Genomic DNA, 26,236 nt, shown 5'->3' on the forward strand with positions numbered 1-26,236 from the left:
TAAAAATCATGATACTCATGAAAACCTTTTGAAATTATCGCAAAAATAATTCAGATAATGTCAGTTTTAATAATTCATGTTAGCTATATTTAACAATTTATTTTAATATAATGATCTGTTATTATTTTTCAACGACTACTTTCAAAGACAAACACGTTCTCCATTTTCTTTTTAACATGACAAGTAGCACCCAAATATCAAGTGTCCCATTTATGAAGCATGATAAACTCCAGCCTCCACAGATTGCACACTGTCCAGCAAAGCAAGTTCAACACGGATTCCTGTTGAGTATAAATTGAACAAAGTGAAGAGTGCTTTAGAAATGCAGCCTGTTGATCTGAGACGTAGGCTTTCTGGACTAAAGGCTGAAATGTCTGACTAACAAAAACACTTTTAAACCATAGACTACATACAAGCCTGTGTGGTTCATGACACATTTAGGAAGGCAACAGAGCAGAGCTCAGACCAGACAGCTCTCAGTCCTTGTGCGTGTAATTTTATTTAAAAAAAAAAAAAAAAAAAAAAAAAAAAAAAAAAAATCTTCAAACTAAAATCTTGAATTGTTTTAGCTTTACACTTTTAACACAACAGCTATTATGTGCTATTAAAGTTTGACAGTACAAATGACAATAATCTTTTTTTTTATTTTTTTTATTTTGTTAGTATAACCTGATAAAGTTCCACAGCTTAACCGGTGTTGGTGCCATCCATAGTTGCAAGCAGATGCGACAACTTGGCCCTCTGGGCGGGAGTAATGTTCTGGCTCAAGTGGATGATGCAGTCCATGGCTACTTCAGGGTTGGCCTGTACCAGGCTACACACAAAGTCAAAGATTAAAACATGCACATCGAAAGCCATTTAATATTCTCAATTAAAATACAGATGTACTTAAACTGCAGGACTATTCGGCACATATGTGTCCGGACTACAAAATCCAGTCAGGGAAAACTAGAAGCTACAACAGAAAAATTGCTACAATGCAGTTCAATGTCAATTCTTGCTTTTAACACCGACAGGCTCAAAATCACACACCTCCACCTAAACAGGACACACCTTATAAAAAACTAACTCAGCCATCCAATTAAGTATTCCATGCTTTTCAATAATGTACAAGCCAACATGTCTTCACTGCTTTACAACACATCACATATGTTTAAGTTGGTCCACAAACTGTTTGCGTGTTGACATACCTGCGAATGTGCTTCAAAGTGTTTTCTCTCTTCAAGTATTTGATATTCTCTCGAATGGCTGATCGGGTGCCATCCTCCTTGGACAAATGCTTCTCAAGCCACTCGACTACTGCTTGATTATTATCCCAAAGATAAGCCTGAAAAAGTGAATAAATGAACTTTCACACGTCTGATCAGTATGATTTTACAGTTGCAAAAAAATAATAAGTGGCCATGATTTGTGATCCATAAACCTTAAAGAAAAACAAAACACAACTACACAACGGGTGCCCAGAGTCAGAATCTGAGGACCACTGTCCTACAGGTTTCAATGTAGTCTTGCTCCAACATATAAAGACTCAAATTAAGTGAATCCAACAGCCTATGAAGTAATAAAGAAAATTATTTGTTCATTTGAGTCAGGTGTGTTGGAACATGGATACATTAAAAACCTGCAGGATTGCGTCTCTTGAGGACCGGAGCTGGACACCCCTGAACGACACTTTTGATAATGGGAGAATGAAGGTTTACCAGAAGGTTAAGATTTTACCAGAATATTTGTTCTGCTTTTTTTATGCATATTAAATTCCTTTGTGTGTTATCAGAAACTGCTCTGGTTGTCTTCACACACCTTGACCGTTCCCTCTGTCTCCACAAACCATCTCCGCAGCATGGACTGCATGTGTCCATCACTGAGATCCTTGTTTGCCAGCAGAATCTCGCACTTCACCACCTGCTCCAACAGGAGGCGACGCAGACGCCAGTAGAAGAAGGTGCGCGCATTCTTCCAATCCAAAATATCCTGTTCAGAGCATCATAGGTAAAACATGATTTAAAACCTTCATCCACTTGAAACATCATTTATATATTGTCATAGCTCCAAGTTGTTCCCACAAGAGCACACTCACTGTGATGACCCCTTTCTCTATCATCCGGCCCGGGGTATCATGGAGGTCCACAAACTGCACTGCCACCTGGTGGTAGATGGGAAGGAGGAACTCCTCTCTCTCCCTGAGCTTTGCCTCTAACTCTTTAACCTGTTTGTCGGACAGCTCTGGGGAAGCTGATGGAAACAAAAGAGTTTCCAGTTATGAAGATCTGAGCGACTCTGCTGTAATTAAAAACCAAACTCTGCAATTTGAGACAGATGGAGGGATTACCAAGCTGCTCGACCAGACCAGCATAGACCGAATCTAGTCTTCTCATGGTCTTCATCAGGTCCTTTCTCCTGAATTTTATCTCCACTGTGCCTTCTGCTTCCAGCACACCACCTCTGAATAGACAAAGCATTACAGGATACACAAATATATATATTTATATATATACACACACACACACACACACACACACACATATATGTATATATATATATCTATATGTGAGGGTGTGTGTGTATGTTTCAAGTACCTGCTCTCCCTGTCAGCATACAGCTCCATACACAGTGGGTTGATAGTGGGATCAATTACTACCCAGGACCCCCCCCTCAGCTCGGCCTGTGGTGGGATGTAAACTAACACTGGTTGGCGGAAACCATGCAGGGCGTCTACAATGTAGGCCCCAAACTTCAGAACCTGGTCATACATATCTGAAACAAAATAAAATGAACAAGTAAACAAACAATGCACCACCCCAACACCACAAGGCTCCAGTGACAAAAAAAACCCTGCTGATGATAAATGTGGTATTTATGTTTTACATGAAATGTTCCTTTGTTCTGTGAGTATGTTTAAACATATAGTGTACTGAAATGTTTAAAACAATGTGTAATGTATCCGGCAAAGTTCGACACATGTGCTGAAGAATGCAGCTTCAACACCACAACAAAATGTGTAATTGTAAAATACCCAAATACCCAAGGTCTGTGCTGCATGTTATGTAACATCTTTACAAAGTTTAGTACCTTTCATGCCCCCAGAGAAGCCCCTCCAGTTGGCAAACACCATGAGAGGCAGATGTTCCCGGTTGAAGTCACAAATGGCCTGAGCGGTTTTAAAAGCAGAATCTGGAAACCACACCTGGCCTGCCTGCTGCAGAACCTGGTGGGATGACACAAAACCAAGGATGACATGCTTCTTTAATAACAATAACAGTTCATACCTGGAAAATATGTAAACTGATCAACTCACTTTAGATTCTGAATCCAGGTTTGCAGGATCTGCTGGGATTGTGACCTCCACTGTGCGCGTTTCAACAGCGATGACACCAAGGGGGATCCCTCCTAACCTGAATTCATGCAGCAGTTTGACTGTTTTAGAAATCACATTGTGTTTAAAGAGCTACATACATTTAACCCACTAAAGTTTTCTTTTGTTTTCAGCAATTTACCTTGCTCTTCCCACAACCACAGTCTGAGCCCAAGACCCCATGATTTCCATGAAAGAGCCATGGTCAAAGAATCCACTCTGCCAGGAACCTTTTACCGCTATCAATCAACATAAAAAATTATTCAATTCACAAATAAAATAAAGTACTTTGAGAGACTGGATGGTGCAACTCACTGGGATGAGGTCTGCCAGCCAGCATCCAGCGAGGGTCATATGGAGCTTTAGTGGGAACAAATTCAATCTCTCTGTCTACTGGGTCTGTTGTGGTTATAACAGGTGCAGGAGAGTGTTTGTTCTGTGGGGATGTAAAGGGCTTTTAGTACAAGATCCGAAAGTATGTTTTGACCACTGATCATTTCCATTTTGACAGCAAGCAGTCAGTAGGACCTTTGGCATGTAGGAGAGCCACTGCAGGATGGTGAAGACACCCTCAAAGTCGTCGGCCACAGAGGTGTGTGTGACTCCGTTATTGTACATGATCTGGACTCCTCCCAGCTGGTTATTGGAGGTGTAGACTTCTCTGCCCAGAACCTGGACAGAAACACGGACTTAAAATTCCATGGAGGAGGAAAAATATTAACCCAAAATTAAAACATGGCCACCGAATTTTATTTTGTTTTGATTTTTGTATTAAATTTCTTTAGGTCAGCCAGCTGCTGGCTGTTAACATTGACACTGATGAACACAGAAAAGTATTCTAATTATCACTAAAAAGCCATTCTCAGGCAAACTCTCCTTTAGACCACAGATAAAAAGGACTGAGTGAACCCGGTCTATCTTGTTCATTTCTTACTCCAAAGGAAAAACAATAATCATGTAAAAAAAATTAAGACGGACCAAACGAACAAACCTTGTTAAGAGCACCGGCTCCAGTTAGGATGATGTGCGAGTTCTCCACCTGAATCACACGCTGTCCCAAACGGACAAGATAGGCCCCTATTCCGATAGCTCGACAAGTCACCTGCAAGAACATGACGGGGCTGAAGTAAGAATCGTACAGCCTTTGCTGCGCTCTCATCATCATGGAGTCAGATGCCCGTTCTCACCATACTGATTGTAATGATCTCCTCATAAGCCTGAGAAGATTCGCCTGCAATCGTGCCTGACCCGCGCAGGTTCTCAACACCAATACCATCCTCATTCCCAATGATATCAGTGATGATGTATCTGTAACGGGTTGGCACATGTCAAGGATAAACACAAGGACAAATCTTTCTTTACTTCAGCTGATTTCATTTCTATTTTATCATCATTATTGTGCTTTTTTCAAATTATTTCTATAACTCTGACAACACGGTCATTAGAATTTGGCTATGGTTCTGTTTATAACCATGCAGATTCAATTAAATTACATATATATACCAGAACAGGTAGATGCATAGATGTACAAGATTATCTTTTAGTGGACTGTGAAGCTAACTTTGCTGCTTTAAAATAAGCCATAAGAAATGTGGTGCACCTGGATTCCCCTCCTTCTTCTACATGGTGACAGTGAACAGAATTGGAAGCGCTGATGCGAGTGTAGTCTTGTGGTGTCAGGTAAAGATATTTGAACCCCTGTGAGGAAAAAAAAAACCAAACAAAATAAACAAAACAACCCATTGTAAAGATAAACACACCGACATCTTATCCTTTGTTTTTCCAAAATAAAACCATGAAGAGTAGCGTGTCTAAGCAGTAACCTTGTAAGGATCAGTGGGGTCTATCCAGGCCACTTGGAACATGTGTTTGAGTTCTTCAGAAAGCCCAATGCGAGCTCCGCTGTTTGCTGCGATGTAAATGCGGGGGACACCCTCAGCCCGAGCTAACTCAGAGGCCCTGAGGAACAGCTCATCCTCCTGAGGACCAAATGAGCCGATCATGTGAGTGATGTCGTTACTGATGACAATAATGTCTCTGCCCTCTGGGTACTCTGGGGTCTTCATTTTCATCCTGAAGGCTACCATGCCGACCTGATGAGGAACAAAGGCAGTGGGCATTACTCTCATAATACTGAAAAGTCACAAAAAGTGCTCTGCTGACAGCATCTCACATCATTGTCTCCAGGCAGGCGGTTCATCTGCACAAGGCGGCCCTCTGGATCCAGAACAAGCTCAGTGCACATCAGCACATCTTTTGGGCATTTGTCTCCGAGACCCCACAGCTTGAATAATGCCTAGAGGAGAAGTTTCTGCGAGGTCAGACAACATTGGAGCAACAGAAGTGCAGTATGTAAGTGTAGCTCAGACAGTTAGCAGCACCTGTCTGAACATCTCAGGGAAGTCATACACATATGTAGTGCCCAGAGTTTGAGCCTGGAAGCGTTTGGCTTGCAGCAGGTCCTTGGTCACATAAGGAGTGTTGATCAACATGCCATGCAAAGGACCCTGCTTGTCTCCATAGGACTGAAACGTGATCTACAAATGTAAAGATGAAGAAGTGAATTAAACTCAACCAAGAGGCATATAGAACAATCTGTAAATATTTAACACGTCCATCAGTTCACATCTCTTTTCAGTCCATCATCCTCACCTGTCCAGAACTTGGGTCAGTCACTTCTTTATACAGACTTATGTCCAAATAATAGCCTGATTCATTGGTAAGAAACAGGCGGATAGGAATGGCATTCCCAGTTGGTGTCAGACGAATGTTGATCTTTAACTCAGCCTGCAGGACCCGCACCTTCCAAAGACGACTGCCGTAGCGCATCACCATAGAGCGGACAGACTCCTCTATCTGATGGCCCCGGGATCAAGGTTGAGCCCAAGATTCACAGCAAATAAAAGACAACATGTTAATAAACAAACAAACAAAAAAAAAAACAAAAAAAAAAAAAAAAAAAAAAAAGAACTAGAGCAAAATTAGTGAAACCATGATTTTGACAGTATTGATACGTCATTGATAAAGAGTTGTTGATTGGATTTTAAAACCATTAACCTACATTTGTACATTACCATTCAAATTGTACTCATTTCCATAGAAAATGAAAATAGCTAAAGTTATTCAAACAAGGGAACAAACATCAGCACACAAACTACAGGCTGTCATTCTCACACAATTCTGGGAAAACCTTTCAACAAAAGATAAACTTATGCTTTGATCCACCCCTTTTGAACTTTTGTTTTTTCTTTTATGGTGTTATTTTTAGTTTTGCTTTTATATTTCCCCCATTATGTTAAAAAACAATTTAAATTAATCAATCAAATCAGCTAAACATTCGTGGATCTCACAGCTTATAAATATGAAGAGAACAAGTAAGAAGGAAGAAAACGCTGTAAAACACCTAAGTATAAAAAACATCATAAGAGCCACCATCTGACTCTGTTATCATTAATCTATGGTAAAGAATAATGGCTAAAGAGTGAAAGATACTCACTTTAGAGGGGTCCATGATGACAGTGGGGACAAAGTTGAGGAAGATGTGATTGCAATCTGTGCGGACGCTGGTGTTACTAAAGGCGACCTCCAGTTCATCCATGGCTTCCAACAGAAGCCGCTCTCCTTCATTTTGAAGGTATTCAAAAGAAGCCTCCTGATTACATATAGATATAAATCAACATTACTAATCAATATCCCACAATCAAGTCACAAGTAAGCATACACCCAAATGACCAAACTGTGGGTTTAACTTCCTTTTCACACCTTTGTGATAAGATCTGAGTGTCGGATAATTGCTCGGATGAAGAAGCGGTAGTCAGTGACCTCAGCTCCCTCTTGGACACGAGCAGCTCCCAGGTAGAGATGCATCTTGTGGTTGGCGCAAGGAACAGCCGTAAGGTCAAAGTTCCTCATTCGATTGAGTTCTAGTTGAAACGCAAGAGCTGGCTCCAGATTTCGGTAAATGCGGTCCTCCTGGAACTGAGAAGCAGCAGTTGGTGGAAGTCAGCATCTTTTTATATATTCATTTAGCCATATTCAGGTTAACAAAAACTTACCCCATCTCGAGCCCTGAATGTGAAGAACTTTGGAAATTCTCTCTGCATTTAAACAATAAAGAATAATCAGATAGCCAGGACGTTTTTTTTAAAAGTATCTCTTAAAGTACCAGCAAAGATGATTTCTGACTGATATAGTTCAGTTTCTGCAAACCTGATTAAACCTTTTGTCTTTCAGCTGGTTGTACATGATTTTATCTAAAGAATTAAATAAAATTGAATGTACTAAATTATGCAAAACAACAGCACAGTCCAAGTATGTGTATGAATAATTAAATATTAATCATTCACTCCCGGAGGCATTTCATGTTATCATAGCACATTCAGCATAAGAGGTGTTTGTGTTTTAATTAATGGCTTTTACATGGTTAATGAAAAGATTTTACCTTTTGTGCGATCAAAAATGTAATTCTCCTGATTCCATACTCAAAGAGAAGCGCTTTCTGATAAGAGAAAAAGAAAACTGCTATATTGGGGGGGAAAAAAAACTTATAATAATTGTGTTGTACCATCTGAGAAGCAGTAACTAACCTTTGACTGTGCAAAGGCAGTGAAGGCTTTGACCAATGTATCGGCGTCTTCTGTGTCTGCTGTTTTTATGGATACATTGATTATGTGGATCGGGTTCTCCCTGGTGTTCTGTACAGAAATGGAATAAAAGGTTATGGCTGCAGACTCTGATAAAGGCACATCTTTTTTTTAAGTTAACTGTTCAAAGATCACCTTGATGTTCTCCTCATCATAAAAAGTTGAGCAAGACTCTAAGAATGAAGCCCTCTCCAAGAGAGGTTCTGCAAAACTAGACAGAACTTCATCAAAGTCCCTGAAAAGAAATCCAACATTAGATAACTGGTTTTAACTGCGACCTGCATACAGTATATCTAACCCAAAAAAAAGCCTAAAAAAAGAAGAGAAATGAAAAAAAAAAATCACTAAAACCCAAAGTGACCTTTTGAAGTCGTCAAAACACTGGAAAGCCACCATGGCTCCCATGCGCTGGCAGGGAGGAGACAAGGCTCCATCCATGAAGAGCTCACTGCCCTGGCGCCTCATCATAGACTGGCTCGACCCATTCATTGCCACAGGAAGCCTGAAGAAGACACAGGATCGCTGTGGGATCTCGTGGAGAGGAAGTCCTTAAACCATATACAAAACTAAAGGTGCAAAGATTTGAACAGAGAACAATTAAAGCAAGTCAGGATGTTTTTAGGTTTAACAAAGAGAAATTATAACAGATTTCACAACCATTTCTAATTACATACAGATGATAGCAGAGGTGCTACTGTGGTGCAAGTCTTGACAGTAAAGTTCCAAGTCACGTCGGGCTTCAGCATTCATCAGAGAAAATTTGCCATTTGGTTAGAGACTAAAGACTTTATTAATTTTCAGATTCTCTTTAATAAATGAAAGACACTGACTTGTTAGTTTACACTGACAACCATTTGTCCAGTCTGCTCTAAACTTGCTGATGACTCACAAAATTGTCCAAGGATGAGATGAGAGTGGTCTCTTCCTCCTGTCATTCTTAAAGATAATTTTTCTAGTCTAAATGCTACATCTGTGATGGCAGGCGCGCACACACCGGCTTATGTAAATGGGAGCATATTAAACTGAATATGTTCACAAGTTGCATTGCTGAATCTACAGCGGGTCCATCGTTCCCATGGACTGTACATGAAAAGATGGAAATCATAAAATGTTACAATATAGAACATTTTACATTCCTCAAACAAGCCAAAACAATTCAGAAATTTATTCTTTAGGATCATTTCACATGAATATATCAATAAACTTACAAGCTTCTGTAGCTTATCCAATATTCTGATTTTTTTCAAGACATTGGGGCAAAACGTCAATAACTTCTTATGTGCCTTTTCAGGTTTTAACATTTAATGTAAAAACAAGCCGGTGTGCAAAGACCAGTCCATCAGCCCCCTCCCGCTTGTGCAGCCTCATTACAGTATTTACTGCCAGGTGGATTCAGAGCATTAGTTAATCTCAATATTGACTCCAAACTTTTTTTACATACACCTTTTCATGTTTGGATGTAGGAGGATGTTAAACCTTACATTTAAATATAGGCTGTGATTTTAAAGTCCAAGATTTCTGACCTGAGCTCAGCTCAAAGCCAAGTCTAGCTTGACAGATGTCATACACTGAATTAAAAGGGATTATGAAAAGTTGTTTTACAGAGTTGATTTGTTATGAGATCACTGCGATTTACAAATCAAGCATCAATACCTGATGCTGCAGAATACAGGCGTCCCATTCTGTAGCAATCACTGAAATTGATGTTTTTAAGAGGAACGTGAAAAGGAAAACATGTACCTCTCAAAAAGCTCAAAAATACTTTACACAAGCAGCAACAAGAAGACAACTGGAGAAGCTCGGCTTATAAAGTAAACAAGGAAGGACTTGTTAGAGCAGTCCTAAAGCAAATGTACAGGAATGGGAAGAAAAAGAGGCATGGTGCATCCAGCATGCATGCTTGTAAGACATAGAGGCCATCAAGTGGCTTTGGCTTGTTGGGAGGAGCTTTACTCTACCTGTTCAGAGTAGGGCTGCTCCCTCTGAAATAAGATGATTGACAGGTGAATATTAGCAGCAGGTGAACAAACTGTACTGCTACCCTTGTGCATGATGATTAGATTCAAGCACTTTAGAAAGAACATATTAACATTCACATTAATAAAAAGTTGGAGGAAAACACTGCATCCAATGTAAGCCATAAGCAGTTACAGCAGCAGTTTATTGGCTCATCGCCTGTACCATCGAGCACAGCTTCAATATTTATATGTTTATATCTATTGATCTGTTAGGCCAATGACATAAAAATTACTATGGAGGGCAAATGGGCTCTTACATGATGCTGGTAAGGCCTGGATGTCTTTAAAACTACTACAAAAAATGAGGCATTTCTCAATGAAAACCTAATTTAATAAATCCATTCATAAGTGGAAACTCTGCCATCAACACAACGGTCTCAACAAAACATCATCATTCCAGAGGCACTCTACCTGTTACCATCTGGAGGCAGCACAGAGTTAAACATAATTCAAGAATCATGGTCCAGTATGAGGGAAACCTGCTACCTGTTTGGATGTGATGACGGCAACATGAACTGGAAATCCACGGCGCAGGTTCCATCCAGCAGCTGGTGATGCTGAATGCTATTCAGCTCATATGCAATGTAGGCTCTGCGAACATACACCTGAAAGTCGAGACACGAGTCATTCGCAGTTAGGAAACAAAAAAGGAGACAGAGAGAAATCACTTAAGTTGGACTCCACTAAACATACCTCCAATGCAGCCATGCAGACAACTTGATTGGAGTGATAGAAGAAGTTTGGCAAAACATCAAAAATGGAGGTTTCAGAGAGTATTAGTTTCTGTGGAAAATAAAAAGTATATTATAGATTTAACATTTAAGCTGCAGCAAACAATCTGAATGAAGTTTTTCTACACAAGACGAACCTTCAAGTTTTCTGGGCAGAACTGGTGGCCGTACATGTCAATAGCTGACAGGAAGATGGACTCCACCTGGTTGTGTCTCAGTTCATATGACGGTAAATGTGATGCAATCAAAACCTGCAAGACAATTACAAGACTTTACATCAATCTGTAGACAGATTAAAGTCAGGCTTATCATACTTAACAGTACAGGCAGGTCTACCTGTCTGGCTCTCAGCGCCACCTTTGAGTTCTCCATCTTACTCAGCTGTGTGAGTTCATTCAAAATGACCATGAGTTCATCTGCCAGGGTGGGATCACGTCCACAAAGCTGGTCCTAAACAAAACCACAAAGACTATGCCACTGGACTCATCGCAAAGATCAGATGCAGGAAGAGCGTTTTGAGGGTTTGTGGAGGCCTTACTATGAGCATCGTGACCAGGATGTTTTTCTTGGACACTTGAGCATGAGAGAAGATATAGTCGAGCACAGGACTCATGTCGGGTTTGTGCTGCTCTCTCAGGTTGATGACACACTTATCAAAGTGAGCTGTTGGGTAAAAGCAGAACATTTCACCTGAAGCTCAATTCCAGCTACTGTGAAGACTTTGTCATAATAAAGGGAGCTGGAAAGTGTTTGTGTTACCTTGTTGAAACTGCACCTCTACCTGCAGGTAGCGCTTCAACAGATCGAGAACGACAGATTTCATGTAACCACGAATTCCACTGCGGTATCTGAACAGCAACAAGTAAAACGTCAAACAGGTGAGCAGAGAAATTGTATGATGACATATATATATATGTTAGAGATGCTAGAATTTTACCATTTGAACAATTGCAAACATTAAAAAATTGTTTTTGTCATTCTGTTTATTTCCCCAGTGCATTCCCGCAGTTCATCTGCTACTGTCTGATGACTTGGCCCTTTGCTGTGATGGCCAATAATTTGAGAATTTCCAAATAGACGAGAAATTCCTGAGTAAAGGATAACTGAGCGAAGTTTGTTGGTTGTTGTATGAAATGACATGGAGGAAGGAAACACTGTAGTTTGATAAAGAGGAAGGAAATCCAACATGATCAAATGTTTCACTGCAGCTGCATTCTACAAAACAAACAAACATGTCCACACCTCCACAAGACTCTGTGGGAAGCTGCGAGAGGGGAGGCTTTTATGTGGAGGTTTCCTTTCTGACAAGGAGACATGTATTTGTGTGTGTATAACGGTAATTTAAAGTAATCACTGCTTTTCACTCGAGCCCTCAGGGCCATCCACTGTCATTTGCTGGTTTTTACAAACCCTCTGTAGAAAATAAGGGGAAAAAAAACAAGGCCACATCTCTGCGGTGAACAGAATCCTACTTTTTAAGGTCTTATGAAGGAATTTATTGCCTCCTTTGTAATTCATGCTAAGGGGAAACCAAATGTCCAAACCTTTTTGCTCATTCAAGACGTTTATGATATATATGTGCAGACAGGCAGGTGCATTCTTCATATTTACCTTTGGACTAACTGCACAATGCTCTGCGTGTTCATGAAGAAAACCTCCCGGTCCGCCTTCCTCTGCAACGTCGCTGCATGGCTGTCTAAAATGTTTGCAATCTGAAAAAGAAATAAAAGGAAATATGACAAATTGATTAGAGTGGTTAACAACGACACATCAAGCAGCACACTGTGGTTTACACAGCTGTTACCCTTTGACTGGGGAACTGGCAGAGGACAGATGTTATGTTGCTGGCGTACTGAGCCATAACTTTACGGATATCTTTCTCAACGCTTGGAGGAATACGACCCGCCACGCTGGTCATGATCTCCTGGAGCTCCAGCAGCGGCAGCGAGGGATCCCTTAGAGTTTTCATCAGGGTAGCCACCCATTCTTTCAGCTGCAGAAAGGGACGAGCAAATCCAAAAATGCTCACATAAGCAATAACACTTCATGATGTTTTGTAATTTAAAACATCTGTAGCGCTAGAGAGGCTCATGCATACCTTAGAGCTAAAGTAAGGCTCTTCAAGGCAGTACCCATCCATGACTTTGACTAGATTTTCAAGCACGCTGTGAAACACTTGATGAAGCTTTTCCCCAACCATGGGCAGTGGCTGCTGGGGTGGAAGTGTGGCTGTGTTGAGCTCCACCTGTAACAGAAGGAAAATAAGAAAGAACATTCATCAGCAGGAACATTAACAACAATAAATACCTGTAACACAACAAACTGGCTCATGTCAACCGTATAATAAAAGATGTGAGCATCAGAGTTTGGTTAGAATTTGGATCATGAAAAGCTGAGTGTGTGCATGGTTCAAACAGCCTACCCTGTGTATGCTGCTGGGGTCATCCAAGTCCATATGTGCCACAACACAGCCAAGCTCCAGAACAGCCCCAGGCCTTTTCACAAAGTGTATATGACCAGACTGCTGCGCAGTCAGAGTCATAACCATTTTCATCACCTGAATGCACAGTAGAATAACATTACAGGAAAATACTGGCAGCAAACACAATAAATGTTAGATTCTTTTTTTTTTTTTTCCCCCCCAAACGTCACCTCAATCTCTGCATAAGTCTCTCCTGCGAAAATGTGAGCGCCGTCCTCAACTATGTACTGTAGTAGTTTACCAGCAGAGGGTGACCTCAGAATCGTGGGATCCTTCTCCTCCTCAAACACACAGGTCTTGTTCCCCACAGTAATGCGGTAGCTAGAAGGTCGAAATAATACAAACATCATTAGAAACATAAATCAGACAGAAAAACTGGCAAGTTTACAGCCTTACCTGTCCACTTCCTCCTTCATGTAGGTGGTGTGGCTGCTGCCATCGTAGCACAGCAGGAGCCCACCGTCACTCAGCCTGTGAACGTCTATTTCAATGTGAGAACCATTCATCATGATGACGTACGTTGTTGGAGACTGGCGAGCAACCTGCAGGTACCATTATTAGAGATTTCTTGGTTAAAACAGGATAAGAGGGGAAGTCAAACAGAAATAGAACGAAGTAAATACCTTCAGACAGAATTTGACTCCTTCGTATATCAGGTCCACATTGACAGAGTTGAGCAGACTGGCTGCAGGGAGAACTTGGCCCCTATAGGAGCACCACACAACTTTTTTATAAGTCATCAACGCAATGAGAAATACAGCAAGACATCATGGAGGAAGTGTGTCTACTGGCCTTTCCAGTGAATGCAGGTAGTCCGACATGCTCTTTCTAAAACTGGCATCAGCGACATGCAAAGCCCCACAGACAACACCCAACATGGTATCTGGTCTCTCTGCCTGCAAGAGGAGCATGTACTGTGTCACAAAGCACCTTGCCAGGGTATGAGTTACAGACAGGCGTATGGCTCTTAGTCTCCAACCTGCACTTTCTCTGCAATCAGATGGTCCAGCCAGCCGGTGTCAGTGTCATTGTTTCTGAAGCTTTCGGTCTCTAGTAATCTAATGAGGTATTCAACCGTCGTCCTGAAATCTCCTCTAATGGACAGCTCCTTCATAGCTACCACCATGTTCCTAAAGAGCACATCAGATGACCTGATCAACAAGTGACCTTCTATGGATTTTATGTAGTTAAGCGTTAACTTTATATAGATTACTTGGACATTCTTCATTATTGCATTAATTGCAAAACGAGGTTGGAATCTCGTCCTTTAAGACATCTTTGCACGATTGGCAGGACTTTGCTTCTTCCACTTTGTTTTATTACACCATGGGCCGTTACATTAGAGAAATATTGCATTATTGGCAGTTGCCTCACAGATGAGAAGATACCAGAAAGCTTTAATTGCTAAAGATTAACTACAATGACATCATAAAAAAAATAAGAAAAAGAAAAGAAGCTTACGAGATGGCTTCTTCTCTGTTCTCTCCCCAAGAGAAACAGTGTCCAAACTGGGAATCTGCAAATTCATGGAGACCACCAGTTGCCCCCACACTGAAATAACCCCACACGTTTTTACTGCTGCGGAAGTTCAGCTCCTGCACGGTGCCAGAACTGGGTTTGAACCCCTGTGAGTGAGTGTAGGGGGTGACAGGTCAGTGATGAGTTGATAGTACGACACAGGATGTTGTGTTTTTAATGTTGATGAAAGACAAAAGTTTAATGTTGATCTCTACCTCATCGGGGTTCTCGCTGGTGATCCGAACAGCTATGACATGCCCTCTTGGACTTGGAATGCAGTCTGGGGACTCAAAGTTGATCAACGTGTCATCCCATGGACTTTCTCCATAAAGCAACCGTATGTCTTTGATTCGATGAAGAGGGATGCCCATTGCAATCTAGAACATGAAACACATGAGTTAAACCTCCATTCTCTGTCTTACAATTTAGCCTCAGAGTTCAGGGACTGACCTGAAGTTGGGCAGCTGGCAGGTTTACATCTCCAATCATCTCTGTACATGGATGTTCCACCTGCAATCGAGGATTCAGCTCCAGGAAGTGAAAGCTCCCGTCTTCTGAGTAGAGATACTCCACAGTACCTGCACTCACATAGCCCACCATCTTGGCCAGTCGCACAGCATACTGGGTCGGAGAGGAAAATGAGACAACAGAACAGAAGTTAGACGTACAAAATAAAATAAAAAAAAACACACACTGAAGCAAACTGACCTGCTCCATTTGCTCTAGTGTTGAGGGAGCAGCTATGGTGGCAGGAGCCTCCTCTATAATCTTCTGGTGCCTCCTCTGGATGGAGCAGTCTCGCCCGAACAGAGAGATAGCATCACCATACTCATCAGCCAGTATCTGAACCTCAAGGTGCCTGGCATGCTGAGCCAGCTGCATGATGAAGATGGGTGATCCAGGTACCTCTGTTTGAACCTGCAACCAGGACACATTAAGAATTGCATCACAGTGTAGGACATGAGGACTTAATTACAACAGAAATCAGATTTTAGTATATTAAATGTAAGAACACAAACCTGTCTGAAGAAACTTGGAAAATCCTCTGAATTTTCAACCTTTCGGATGCCTTTTCCACCGCCACCCTCAGAGGCCTTGATAACAACTGGATAACCTATTTGTTCAGCTCCCTAAAAAGAAACAATAGATGTAACATTTAACAAGATGATTGATAAGAACAAGTTTTAGTAAAATAAAGCAAATGTGTAGAAAATAAAATGCTTACTGCTAGACCATCATCCACGTCATGGACACAGCCCTTCTTGTAGACCTCTGGAGGAACACTGATCACGCTGACCTGTCTTTGGTCCTTTTCAGGCCAGTCCACTCTCAGACCTGGAGCACAAGGAGGTCACGTAAAAACAAACTCATGTGTGCCATGAGTGAGTCCGAACCCCGCGTCTAAAGAATTGTGTGGCTTTGTGGATAGGTAATGAGTTACCTGATCCGGTCCATGGTAGTGTGGGAATGTCAGCACTTTGGGCCACAATGGAAGAAGCCACCTTATCTCCTAAAGCCCACATGGCTTTACTGGACGGCCCTGGGAAAGAAAACAGTTGTTACTTGATTATGACATATGATCAACCAAAAGAACAGAATGCAAAATGATATTTCGTTAATGTTTCCTACCTAAGAATGATATTCCTGCTTTGTTCAAGAGTTCAGGCAATTTGGGATTTTCCGATGCATGGCCCCAACCAGCCCACACAGCCTGTAGGGAGGAATAACCATGTAATTACAGTATATCATCTTCAGGAATGTTGTTTATTAATGAAAGAAAAAGAAAGCATGACAAGGTAAACCCACCAGCAGCAAGTAAAGTGGAAGAAAACAACTATGAAACATACCTGTACTGGGACTCTTTTTGCAATGTCTACAATCAGCTCTACATTGGCATAGTTGTTATTGTTGGTGCCACCAGGTACGGGCACATAGTGGTCGGCCATTTTTATGTATTCTGGAGAGGGTAAGAAGTATCACATATCACTGACTCGCAGTTTCCAGTGTTCACAGCATTTCCCTAAAAATGGCTACTTAACAATAAAAAAAATGATCAATTTCAGAATCACCTGCATTAGCTTTCAAGTCTTCAGGGGTCACCATGACCACAAAGCGGATGGTCCTCTCATTGCGGAACATTTCGTAGGACCAGCGGCGAATGGAACGCATGCACTTGACTGCAGCAATGCCATTATTAGCTATCAGCACCTGTAACAGAAAATAAAAAAGACAATATGTGGAAGTAGCTGCTAAATTGTTAAATACATATTTCAAAGTCAAAGCTTCTATTATTCTTACTTTTTCTATGACACGGTTGCCACCAAATCGTGTGACAAACTCAGCGGGAGAGGCCACGGTGAAGTCCCTATGTAGGTCCATCTTTCTGTGTTCATGTCCTTTTTTCACCAGGTGAGGACCAGACATGCTCGGCCTAGAGAACAATGCATATGGTTATGTATGTTATTCAATAACAGAGCAAAACAAAATCAGCTGTATGTTTTTTGCCCTGTAAACCAACTATAAACTTGTCCAGCTGAAGGTCCATAATGTCAGACCAAAGCCGTCTGGACAGAAATCAGACCACAGAGGGGAAAAAAAGACAACATTATGAATCAGAACTTGTTTAGAAGTCCACACGACAGCAACAAGAAAAGAACAGCTCTGAAACACAAAAGGCAGAGACAGTCCATTCGGTTCTGACCTTATCTTCACATACACTTAAACGCAGGCACTTCATGTACAATCTCAGCGGACGATTAGCAGAACAGACTAGGCCAACATTATCACACCCGGCGTTCCGTATTTATCAGATTCACAGTCATGCGGCCAATGAAAAGCACGTGTGTTCAAGTTACTTCCAGCTGTTAAAGAGAGGCCATAATAATGTAGCATCACATGTACACCAAGATGAGTTTAGACAAAAACCGTGTGAAATTTCAACTATTCAAATGTGAAAATTACTGACTCAGTTTCTTCTTAAACTGCAAGTCACTCTTACCTGTATGGGAGTACAGAAAATAGAAAAACTTAAGTCTAAAAAGCATAAAACACTTTTAAATATATTAATGTTTACAAAGCATATTTACATTTTGTGTACGAAGTTATCAAATAAATCAAACCTCTGTGCAAATCAGTAATCTGTCATCAATCTGGCTGTATGAGCCACAGAGAAGGTGACAAAAACATTTAACACAAAAAAATTAACTAAAACAGTCCCCCTTTATAAAAAAAAACAAAAAAACAAAAAAACCAATTAATTTAAATAAGATGTCTGAAGAAAGACTGAAAACTGTAATAGCATTTTCAAGCACATACCGCTGTGATCTGCTGGCTGCTGGGTAGTTTTCTTGTACATTTCTCTCTGTGTTGGAGTGAACTTTAACTCTTGTACTGTACACTTCACCGAGGATTTATGACCTGCTATTGAACTCCAGTCTGATAACCTTTTTCGGGTTCTGCATCACCCTCAGTCTGATGTTTTCTAGGATATGAGGCAAGATCAGACAGGTTTTTCTTTTTTTTGCTTTTCTTTTAAAGGCAAAATCTTTATTGTATCATGAATCTAATTGTTGTCGCGATTTGAGGATTTTAGGAAAACCACTAAAGCGATAGCATGCCACGCCTCAAATGTACTCGTTTTCATGCAGCCTTCCTCAGAAAGTAGTTCATTTATTAGCGTTTCTTCTTCTTTTTCTTCCATTTCCTGAAGCCAAGAAGCTGATATGAGCCGCACAGTAAACTGTGAGGCTACATGAACAATGCTTCCTGCACACAAGACATGTTTACAGAAGCTGCCACAACTTTTCTAACTGCTTGGCGCGGAGTTTTGGTGTCATTTTTCTCCATTTCTGTCGCTGTAACCTGAAGCTAGTTGTCTTCACACCAAACACTGAAGCTAACAAAGTATCAGAGCACAAAGAGCGACGTCAAACTGGACTCACCTTCGAAGATATGGAAATAAGTTTTTTCCTTCCATTTTGCATCCCGTTTAACTGTGCAAATGTTCGATATTAGCTAATTTTTCCTACAATCTACAACCATAACAAAAGAGATCTGTACATGTTGCTTCGTTTTGGGTGTCCAGCCTCCTCCTTTCACCCCTCCCACATGTGCAGCAAAGTATCTCCAGATCCTCTGATCGCCTGCAGGCTGCTTTACACGTAAAAACACAGCAGAGAAAAGCATCAAATACTTCTCTCTCTGCAGCCATTTTATTTCTAGGGATAAACTTCTATTCAGGATCAAAATGCCAAATGTCTGAATTTATTCAAAAATATCTGACAAATAGATTTAGTACTTGGGTGCACTGTGAGCCTTCTTAAAAATTATATATTTAAATATTTGCAATATGATTTCCCATTTATGGTGATTCATAATTTGCACCCGTTTGCTTTGGTTGTACATAATGTTGCTTGCATTCAATTATAAATATTTGGCTGAGATTCCTCAAAAATGTTAGTGAATTGAATAATACATCAAATGAAAATGTGGGTAAGAGAATAATGTCAGGCTACTACTGGCTGCAAGATAAACTCGGTGTTTATGTCTGAACAGTAATGCCAACAATCTTTCATTTAAATATCTGCTAACAAACTGCCAGCAACCCCGATAGTTGAAAAAGAAATTAACCGTATGGATAGGATTCTGCTAAACATTATCACAGAAGTGTGTCCAAAATAAAGCAGAAAACCTTACTTGACCTGTTTCTGTCTTATGTAACAAATCAAATATATAATTGTAACCAGAAAGGCCAAAATTCAAAGCGGTAACCTTTGTGCTGTGACATGACAATGTTACTCCATCACCATGCATCCTGGGATAATATTTACCTCTTAGTTTTACAGTCTCAATCGCTTACTACATGAAAATACACAATAAAGTAGGCTTTGGTGTACAACAGGACTAGTTAATGTTTGCAAGTTGCTATTATTTGGATAAATGTTAGTTTCTGCCATTCATCCAAAACTTGCTCATAAAGTTTCATTTCAAAGGAGAAATTCAGCAAAAGTCTGTGACAAGTGAAATGGCTGGGACTGCAGGTTAGTGAACAATATCTGGATCTTTCTTCATCACCATCACGTTTTCAAAAGCCTTGTTTATTCTTTACCCCATAGGCAAGGCAATGCAAGGCAAGTTTATTTGTATAGTATATTTCATGTACCAGACAATTGAAAGTGCTTTACATAAAACATTAAAAGCATTACAGATGGTGCAAAGAAAGCATTAAGATGAAGAAGAAAAAAATAGTAAAAATCACAATAAAATAATAATAATAATCAATTTAAATGATTAAAAGTAAGATAAGTTAAAAGTCACCATTCAGATTTCATGCATAGACACATAAGAGAAGAAAAGTTTTTAACCTGGATTTTAAAATGTCAGCATTTGATGAAAGTTTAATCTCCACTGGCAGTTTATTGCACTTGTACATAGACCAACAGAGCCCTTTCTCCATCTTCTGAGTCACGTGTGCATGTTCTCCATATTCTCATCTGTTCTCAGAAAGCTTAGCAAACACACTTAGCAAACGGAGCAGTACCACTGGAAACTGCAATGTGGTGCAGAATAGCTCAGGTGCAACCAGTTAAAGGAACGAAGAAGAAGAAGAAGCCAAGATGCAATTAATAGTTGGACTGCATAGACATATGCTGTCAACTGCCATACCTTTTTGACCTTCTGAATGTGCATTATCATGATCATTATCATTGTCTGACACGGACGTCAGAACTTGGAGGTGAACTCTAAACTCTGCATAGCTCTCTTGTGGATGCATTGCCTAACAACCATGCCAACGTAAAGGATGCACAGAAGTATGTTGACAGCAAAGTTTAACAATTTTTGTCTGGGCTGTGACAAAATGCTTTCATCCCGACTTGATTCGATTCCAATTTTTTTGGGGTGCGAATTCGATTTAAATTGCGATTCTCACAATTCTTCAATATTGATGATTTTTGTAGACTAAAAACAAACAAAAAAAATGTACAAACTTTTTTTGCTCATCATTTTTCTTGATTTCAATTAGGAAAAAAACAACACAGGAGGTAGACCATCATTCTGATCCTATAATGCCCAAGAAGACAAGTAAAAAGATCAATAAAAACAATAAAATTGACTAATTTTACAGATTATTTTTATTTGAAAAAAAAAATCTATTCGACTTCCCACCCCTACTATTTATGTTCGTCAAGTAAGCATAAATAAATTAAGCTGAGGGTTTAGCGCCAGACTTCTTTTTCTGCAATGTATTTCACAGCTTTTTTTAGACATTATTCGGAAATGTTTGACATTTTCTCCACTGTATCAGAATTTCTTGGATAATTAAACCCACCACCTCGCCACAACAGTCTCTGGAAAATTCAGACTGAGAAGTTGAACTACCACGTAAGAACATCAAAAGGTTTTGACAGACACACGTTTGTAACGGCAAAATCAAATGTATATTTAGGCATCGACACAACCTCATTAAAATCTTTTATACATTCAAGCACTTGGAAATCTTTGAGCATTTTTTTTAAAGTTTACAAACTTTTATAAACAGCTACATACTTCATTAAAAATGTAGTTTCTTTTAGATATCACACATGCCCACATACAAATGTATATACAATTATGATGAGCCCATATCAGCTCCATGTACTGAACCTGAAATAACGCATTCTGAAGTCTAACGTGTCAACACACAAAGGGTGAAACCCTGATGCACACACAAACACATCAGTTCATTTTTCATTGCATTCAAATTTAAAAAGGATGGTATTAATTCTGGGCTGTATGCAGAAAGAAAGACCTTACCTTTTTCTCTTTTATAATGATTCCAACAAGTTCTGTTAGCACACATAGCTAGCCAAATAAGCCAGGCCATCAAGATTGTTAAGCTATTCTGAACAACTCTTATTTTTCATTACTTTTGGAGCTATTCAGCTTGGGCACAAAAAAAGAAACTAGCAAATCTAATGAATAAATTAATAAATAACTAAGGTACGACTGGATCTTAAAACCTCTTTTGGATTGTTTGCTGTGCTGTGAGCCGAGTCAAACCACCAGCAGTTTTCAAAGTCACTGTCTGAGGCTCTTGTTCCAATAATAGAGCGGATATGTTTGGCAGGGGACAATAACACAGCTTAATGCTGTCAGGTGATAAGAAACAATTTACTGACAAGGTGCAGAACGGCACGTTTCCACACACTCCATGTTCAGTAAACAACATTTAAAAGAAACAGATAAATTCTCCTCCAGACCTGGAAAACAACAACATAATCATCCCTCGTGTTCGTATTTTGTGTCTTCATTCCTAAAAAGCTTTCCACTTCTGTGAAGTCACATGACAGAGAAACGAGAACATGCCTGACCTCAGACTGTAAATAGAAACAGAATCTTACTTGATGACTGAAGAGCTGGGTGGTGGTACCACAGCGGGCGCCTGCTCTGTAGAAGGTTTAAGGGCAGCTGGTGGCTGAGATGCACCGCTTGGAGGCTTTGTGACCAGAGCTTCCTCATCTGAGGAGTTATCCTCTGATGCTCCAAGAATGAACTTGAGTCGTTCCCTTGCCTCAGGCCCGGACCTGAGCCTTGGTGCTGTGCTCTTGAAGGGATTCTGGGTGGTCTTTGGCAGCACAGGCTGCTCTGAATTTTTCTCAGAGCAGGTCTGCGGGGGATCAGTCTCAGCTGTTTTGACTGCAAGACCTGCACACTCACTGTTGACCGGAATATTGTCATGTTTGTGTGTTGCAGTTGCAGCAACTGTTGATGGGAAATTTTTGGCTGCATGAGGAAGAGAGGGAGTAGGGGATATGTCTTCACTGGATGCAGAGGGGCCACAGTCAGATGGAGATTCCTCTCCTTTCACAGGCATTGCTACTGGCTTGGTATAAATACTCCGCAACAGCAATATCATACACAGGGTTAATCCCAAAACTGCAAATAGGAGCATTTGCAGACATCTTCTTCAGACTGCAACAAAAATGAAGAAGGCATATCAATAATGTAAAATAAGACGGTAATGTTTTTCTACAGCGGCTAAGATCTTTTAACATCTTGTTTTGGGAATTTTACACTCAATTTTCATGCACAAAACTTCCAGTGCTGTGTGAGACTTTTTTGGCTGCCCCTTCATCAGGAAATGTTTTCATGTACTACAGACTGCAACAGAATTTTCTTTCCCCTACTTTTTCTCTAAATGAAACAAAAGCTCTATTTTAACTTACTCAATTTGGACAAAATGCACTAAAACATTTCAATATTTACATACAGTTGTGTTCATATGTATTCATACCCTTTCATTAAAGAAAAGGCTGAATTTACAACAATCACTCAAATAACTGGAGACTTAAAAAGGAACAATAACTAAAAATTAGCAAAAATATAATTTAGTAATATAAGATACTGTTTGTTCATTTAATTGAGTTGAAGAAAAAAAAACAAAAAAAAAAACAACAACAACAAAAAAAACCCAACAAATTGGTCCTGGACAAATTAGAGCACTTTTCTGTTGAACAGTGGGACAAAGTACCTGTCAACAGGTGCAGAAGTCTGACTGGGAGGAACAGAAAACACCTGACTGTAGCAGATTGTTAAGGATTGTTAAAAAAAAACAAAAAAAAACTAGTCTATGATTGATGTAATATGTAATAAATTATCTTATTTGTTTGCTTTTAAAAAAATGTTTCTATTGAATAAGAATTAGAAAATAATATAATGATTTTCATAATTTTTTTTTATTTATTATTACTTTAGTCAATTTCAACTTACTCTACAGGTAGCTGTTTTTTTCCTTCTTAATGAAAGGGTATGAATAAATATGAGTACAACTGTATAAATTTCTGATGCTGAATTTAGTGGTTTTTTCTCTCAAATAACACCCACCTTTATCCATATTTTTTGCAGTGTGGCTACAAAGTGCCATCCCCTCCGGAGTCTCAAAGGGCTTCAGACATCAAACAATGGAAATGATCATAAGAGCAATTTTTTTTAGAGAAAGTTATTTAATGTTTTAGACACCAGCTTTGTCTGCACTGTTTCCTAAAATCACCGTACAACAGAAGGAAGAAACTGTTGCCTTTGCTATTTTCTAGTTGCTGTCTCCTCGATAGAGTGAGTTATGTCCTTTTCAATATTCTGGGTTTTGCTTCATGAAGCGCACTGCTGCCGACTGCTGGAAAAATTAATTAGGAGTCAGAGAATTTATTAAGTTCCGACATCAAATGGGCTTTTCTAATGACGTATTTGAAAAGGCTCACAAACTCATTTTTGTGTGCAAATATTTGTTTTAGCCTTTTTTAAATAATACAAAATCAAAAGAATACACTTTGGTTTTTAACAACCTTTTTTCAAAACTCAATAACATTGTAGTGTAAAAATGATCTGACTTAAATACTATTAAAAATCTATCTTAATGTGTTTAAGAGTTCAGTTATTTTCTACATAGAAAAATTTATTTTGGATCGCAACTTTGTTTATGCCATAAACTAAATAACACGGCAATCATTAAATATTGACAATGACCCAAAAACAAATACAATGAGTGAGTCTGAGTTGTAATGCTGTCTTCGATTTAAACTAAACAATAAATAATAAATAATCAGTTCTGGGTAACATTTGCGTCTATACTATTGTAATGTGAAGACATTACAAAAGTATTCTGGATAATTTCAGATAACAGATCATACTCTCACAGTGGTTCAAATCAGCTTAAAAATATTACATTTGGCAGACTGTTATTTATAATCAGCACAAATATGCAGGCCTAAATGTCAGCTGGACCTAGCAGGCTACATTTCCCCAGTAGGGTCCAGTAAACAGGGCACATGGAACAGCTGACATCGGAGCTAAGTGTGGCTTTTAAATGTGGGCTAAAGGTCAAGGCTGAGAAAGAAGCCAAGTTCAACTGGAGGAGGTAGAAAACACCCTGGCTCACAGCATTTAATGAACCCTCTGAAACTAAAGCGAAGGATATGTTCATTTTTCACAAACCCACTCTCGAACTGAGTTACAAATGAAAAACAAGGATTTGTTGTCATGCAATCCACGTGGAGGAGGCATACAACGAGGCGTTTGTCCTCTGGAGGCACTGGGAGCCATAACTTTCCATAATCACATCATCTGAGGAGATTTCTTTGTGAAACAGTGGAACTTTTTTCTTTCAAATGTCATGTGGCATTGTGTGTAATAAGGTTAAAAACCTAAAATGAGTTCATATTTCTAGTATTTAACTCTACTGGTTTTAATTAGACTGGTAGCAGCAGAAGAGAATGCATGAAGTTCATGATGTTAGATCCATGCTGACTCAGTCAAATTCAGTCACAAAATAACAACTATTAATGTGGCTTTATAGCCAAAGTCTTAAATAAATTTACAAAGTGATTTTCCACAAAACATAACATAGCAGGAAATAAGGAAGTTTCAGTAGTGTAGTACTTTGTTTTTTGTTTGTTTTTTATGGAGCCACTTTGAGGTTGTCTCACCTGAGATGTTACAGTGAAAGTTAGTTATGTTGAACTGTAAAAACACCCGATACTACAGAAATAAATAGCTTGTTTCTGATTTTTTTGCTTAGCCAGAGAGCTTGTTGACCGACATGACTTTTAGAACTTGACACGGTTTTGAACTGTTTTGAATTAAACATTTAAGAAAAAAAATCCTGTCTATTTGACACAATCGGTTCAAAGCCCACCCATAGTAAGGCAACGATAGTTTACATTTGCAAGCCAGCTGCTGCAGTAAATGTCAAAGTCACCTACCACCACTAGTCCAGTTGCTGTCATCCTCACCGCTGTCCAACTCCACATTACCATGGCTAACATAGTAAACATGCCCATACAGGAGGGAGGAGCTCCTCCCAGGAAAAGGACATTTTCAAAGATCGTGCGTTAAAAAGATGTGTCACACTCAAGATTTTTTTTTTTTTTTTTTTTTTTGGCTGATATGATGCCAATATGTTTCAGATGTGTTTATATAACTGGTTTATATAATGCAGGCAGAAATTATATATTAATGATGTACTAGTGCATAGTTTAGATTTTATAAAAAATCGTTTATAACAACAAATACTATCTACTCTTATACAACCAGGCTGATCTCTCACTCAATTATGCCTGAGGATGTGAACACTCACTACCTCTTTTTAAACTACTTTTAAATTGTTTTTTATATCAATAAGGTAAGCTTTGCAGTTTCACAATGTGATCGTGGTGCAAGTACATTTCACGTTCCAGTGTTTAAGCGGGCAGAAAATGGGAAAGACAGAGTTGTCCATCATTTTAACAAACGATCTTTGTTCTTCCTGCTCTCGGCTTTGGTCTCGCGGCAACTGCGGAACGCGCCAAAACAAGAAAACAAATCGTGTCATCGTGGGATATTGACAGAAAGCAGAAGTCAAGCCTTCCAAATAACAGTAACATTTTTACAAATGCGGTTTTACGCGTTTGTTTGTAAAAGCTGAATGGCTGTTTAATCTATTAAACTCCACCGCAGCCGGAAAAAAAACGCGACCGAAG

General features: G+C 39.6%; 1 protein-coding gene across 4 annotated transcripts; it reads right to left on the minus strand.

Annotated features, from left to right (window-relative positions):
- Window positions 1-589: 589 nt before the first annotated feature.
- On the minus strand, window positions 590-25,519 carry acacb (acetyl-CoA carboxylase beta). Of its 4 annotated transcripts, XM_079251424.1 has the most exons (54): window positions 25,481-25,519; window positions 22,124-22,694; window positions 17,043-17,175; window positions 16,814-16,952; window positions 16,592-16,701; window positions 16,374-16,455; window positions 16,186-16,284; window positions 15,970-16,079; window positions 15,764-15,874; window positions 15,453-15,662; window positions 15,195-15,365; window positions 14,960-15,121; window positions 14,688-14,851; window positions 14,206-14,356; window positions 14,019-14,122; window positions 13,850-13,931; window positions 13,623-13,768; window positions 13,397-13,547; window positions 13,167-13,301; window positions 12,843-12,989; window positions 12,549-12,737; window positions 12,356-12,456; window positions 11,504-11,592; window positions 11,283-11,407; window positions 11,081-11,194; window positions 10,882-10,995; window positions 10,707-10,796; window positions 10,500-10,618; window positions 9,954-9,977; window positions 8,357-8,497; window positions 8,131-8,230; window positions 7,939-8,046; window positions 7,794-7,850; window positions 7,408-7,449; window positions 7,115-7,330; window positions 6,849-7,004; window positions 6,005-6,208; window positions 5,734-5,889; window positions 5,526-5,648; window positions 5,176-5,445; window positions 4,953-5,050; window positions 4,540-4,660; window positions 4,344-4,454; window positions 3,881-4,024; window positions 3,668-3,788; window positions 3,495-3,591; window positions 3,296-3,392; window positions 3,070-3,205; window positions 2,577-2,754; window positions 2,330-2,442; window positions 2,078-2,232; window positions 1,801-1,971; window positions 1,191-1,327; window positions 590-814 (listed from the first exon to the last, which is right to left on the minus strand). In XM_079251424.1, the coding sequence occupies exons 2-54, from the start codon at window positions 22,672-22,674 to the stop codon at window positions 688-690; spliced, it is 7,302 nt and encodes a 2,433-aa protein (XP_079107550.1). In that variant the 5' UTR covers window positions 22,675-22,694; window positions 25,481-25,519; the 3' UTR covers window positions 590-687. The 4 variants fall into 4 exon arrangements, 2 of the variants coding, with proteins under 2 accessions (XP_079107550.1, XP_079107551.1); XM_079251425.1 differs by lacking the exon at window positions 9,954-9,977; XR_013771545.1 differs by lacking the exons at window positions 590-814; window positions 1,191-1,327; window positions 1,801-1,971; ... (14 more) ...; window positions 6,005-6,208; window positions 6,849-7,004 and adding an exon at window positions 7,562-7,605 and having other exon boundaries at window positions 7,274-7,330.
- Window positions 25,520-26,236: the final 717 nt, after the last annotated feature.

Source organism: Telmatherina bonti, assembly GCF_933228915.1.
Source record: "Telmatherina bonti genome assembly, chromosome: 13".
In the NCBI taxonomy this organism is placed as follows: Eukaryota; Metazoa; Chordata; class Actinopteri; order Atheriniformes; family Telmatherinidae; genus Telmatherina; species Telmatherina bonti.

What these genes read in the sequence shown, in the direction of transcription:
- acacb (XM_079251424.1), bottom strand. Translation starts at nt 22,674, where the DNA reads ATGCTCCTATTTGCAGTTTTGGGATTAACCCTGTGTATGATATTGCTG. An exon ending in ATTGTGCAGTTAGTCCAAAG is followed by an intron (nt 11,593 to 12,355) that starts GTAAATATGAAG and finishes GTTGCTGTTCAG; the next exon opens with ATACCGCAGTGGAATTCGTG. An exon ending in ACTCAGATCTTATCACAAAG is followed by an intron (nt 7,005 to 7,114) that starts GTGTGAAAAGGA and finishes ATATGTAATCAG; the next exon opens with GAGGCTTCTTTTGAATACCT.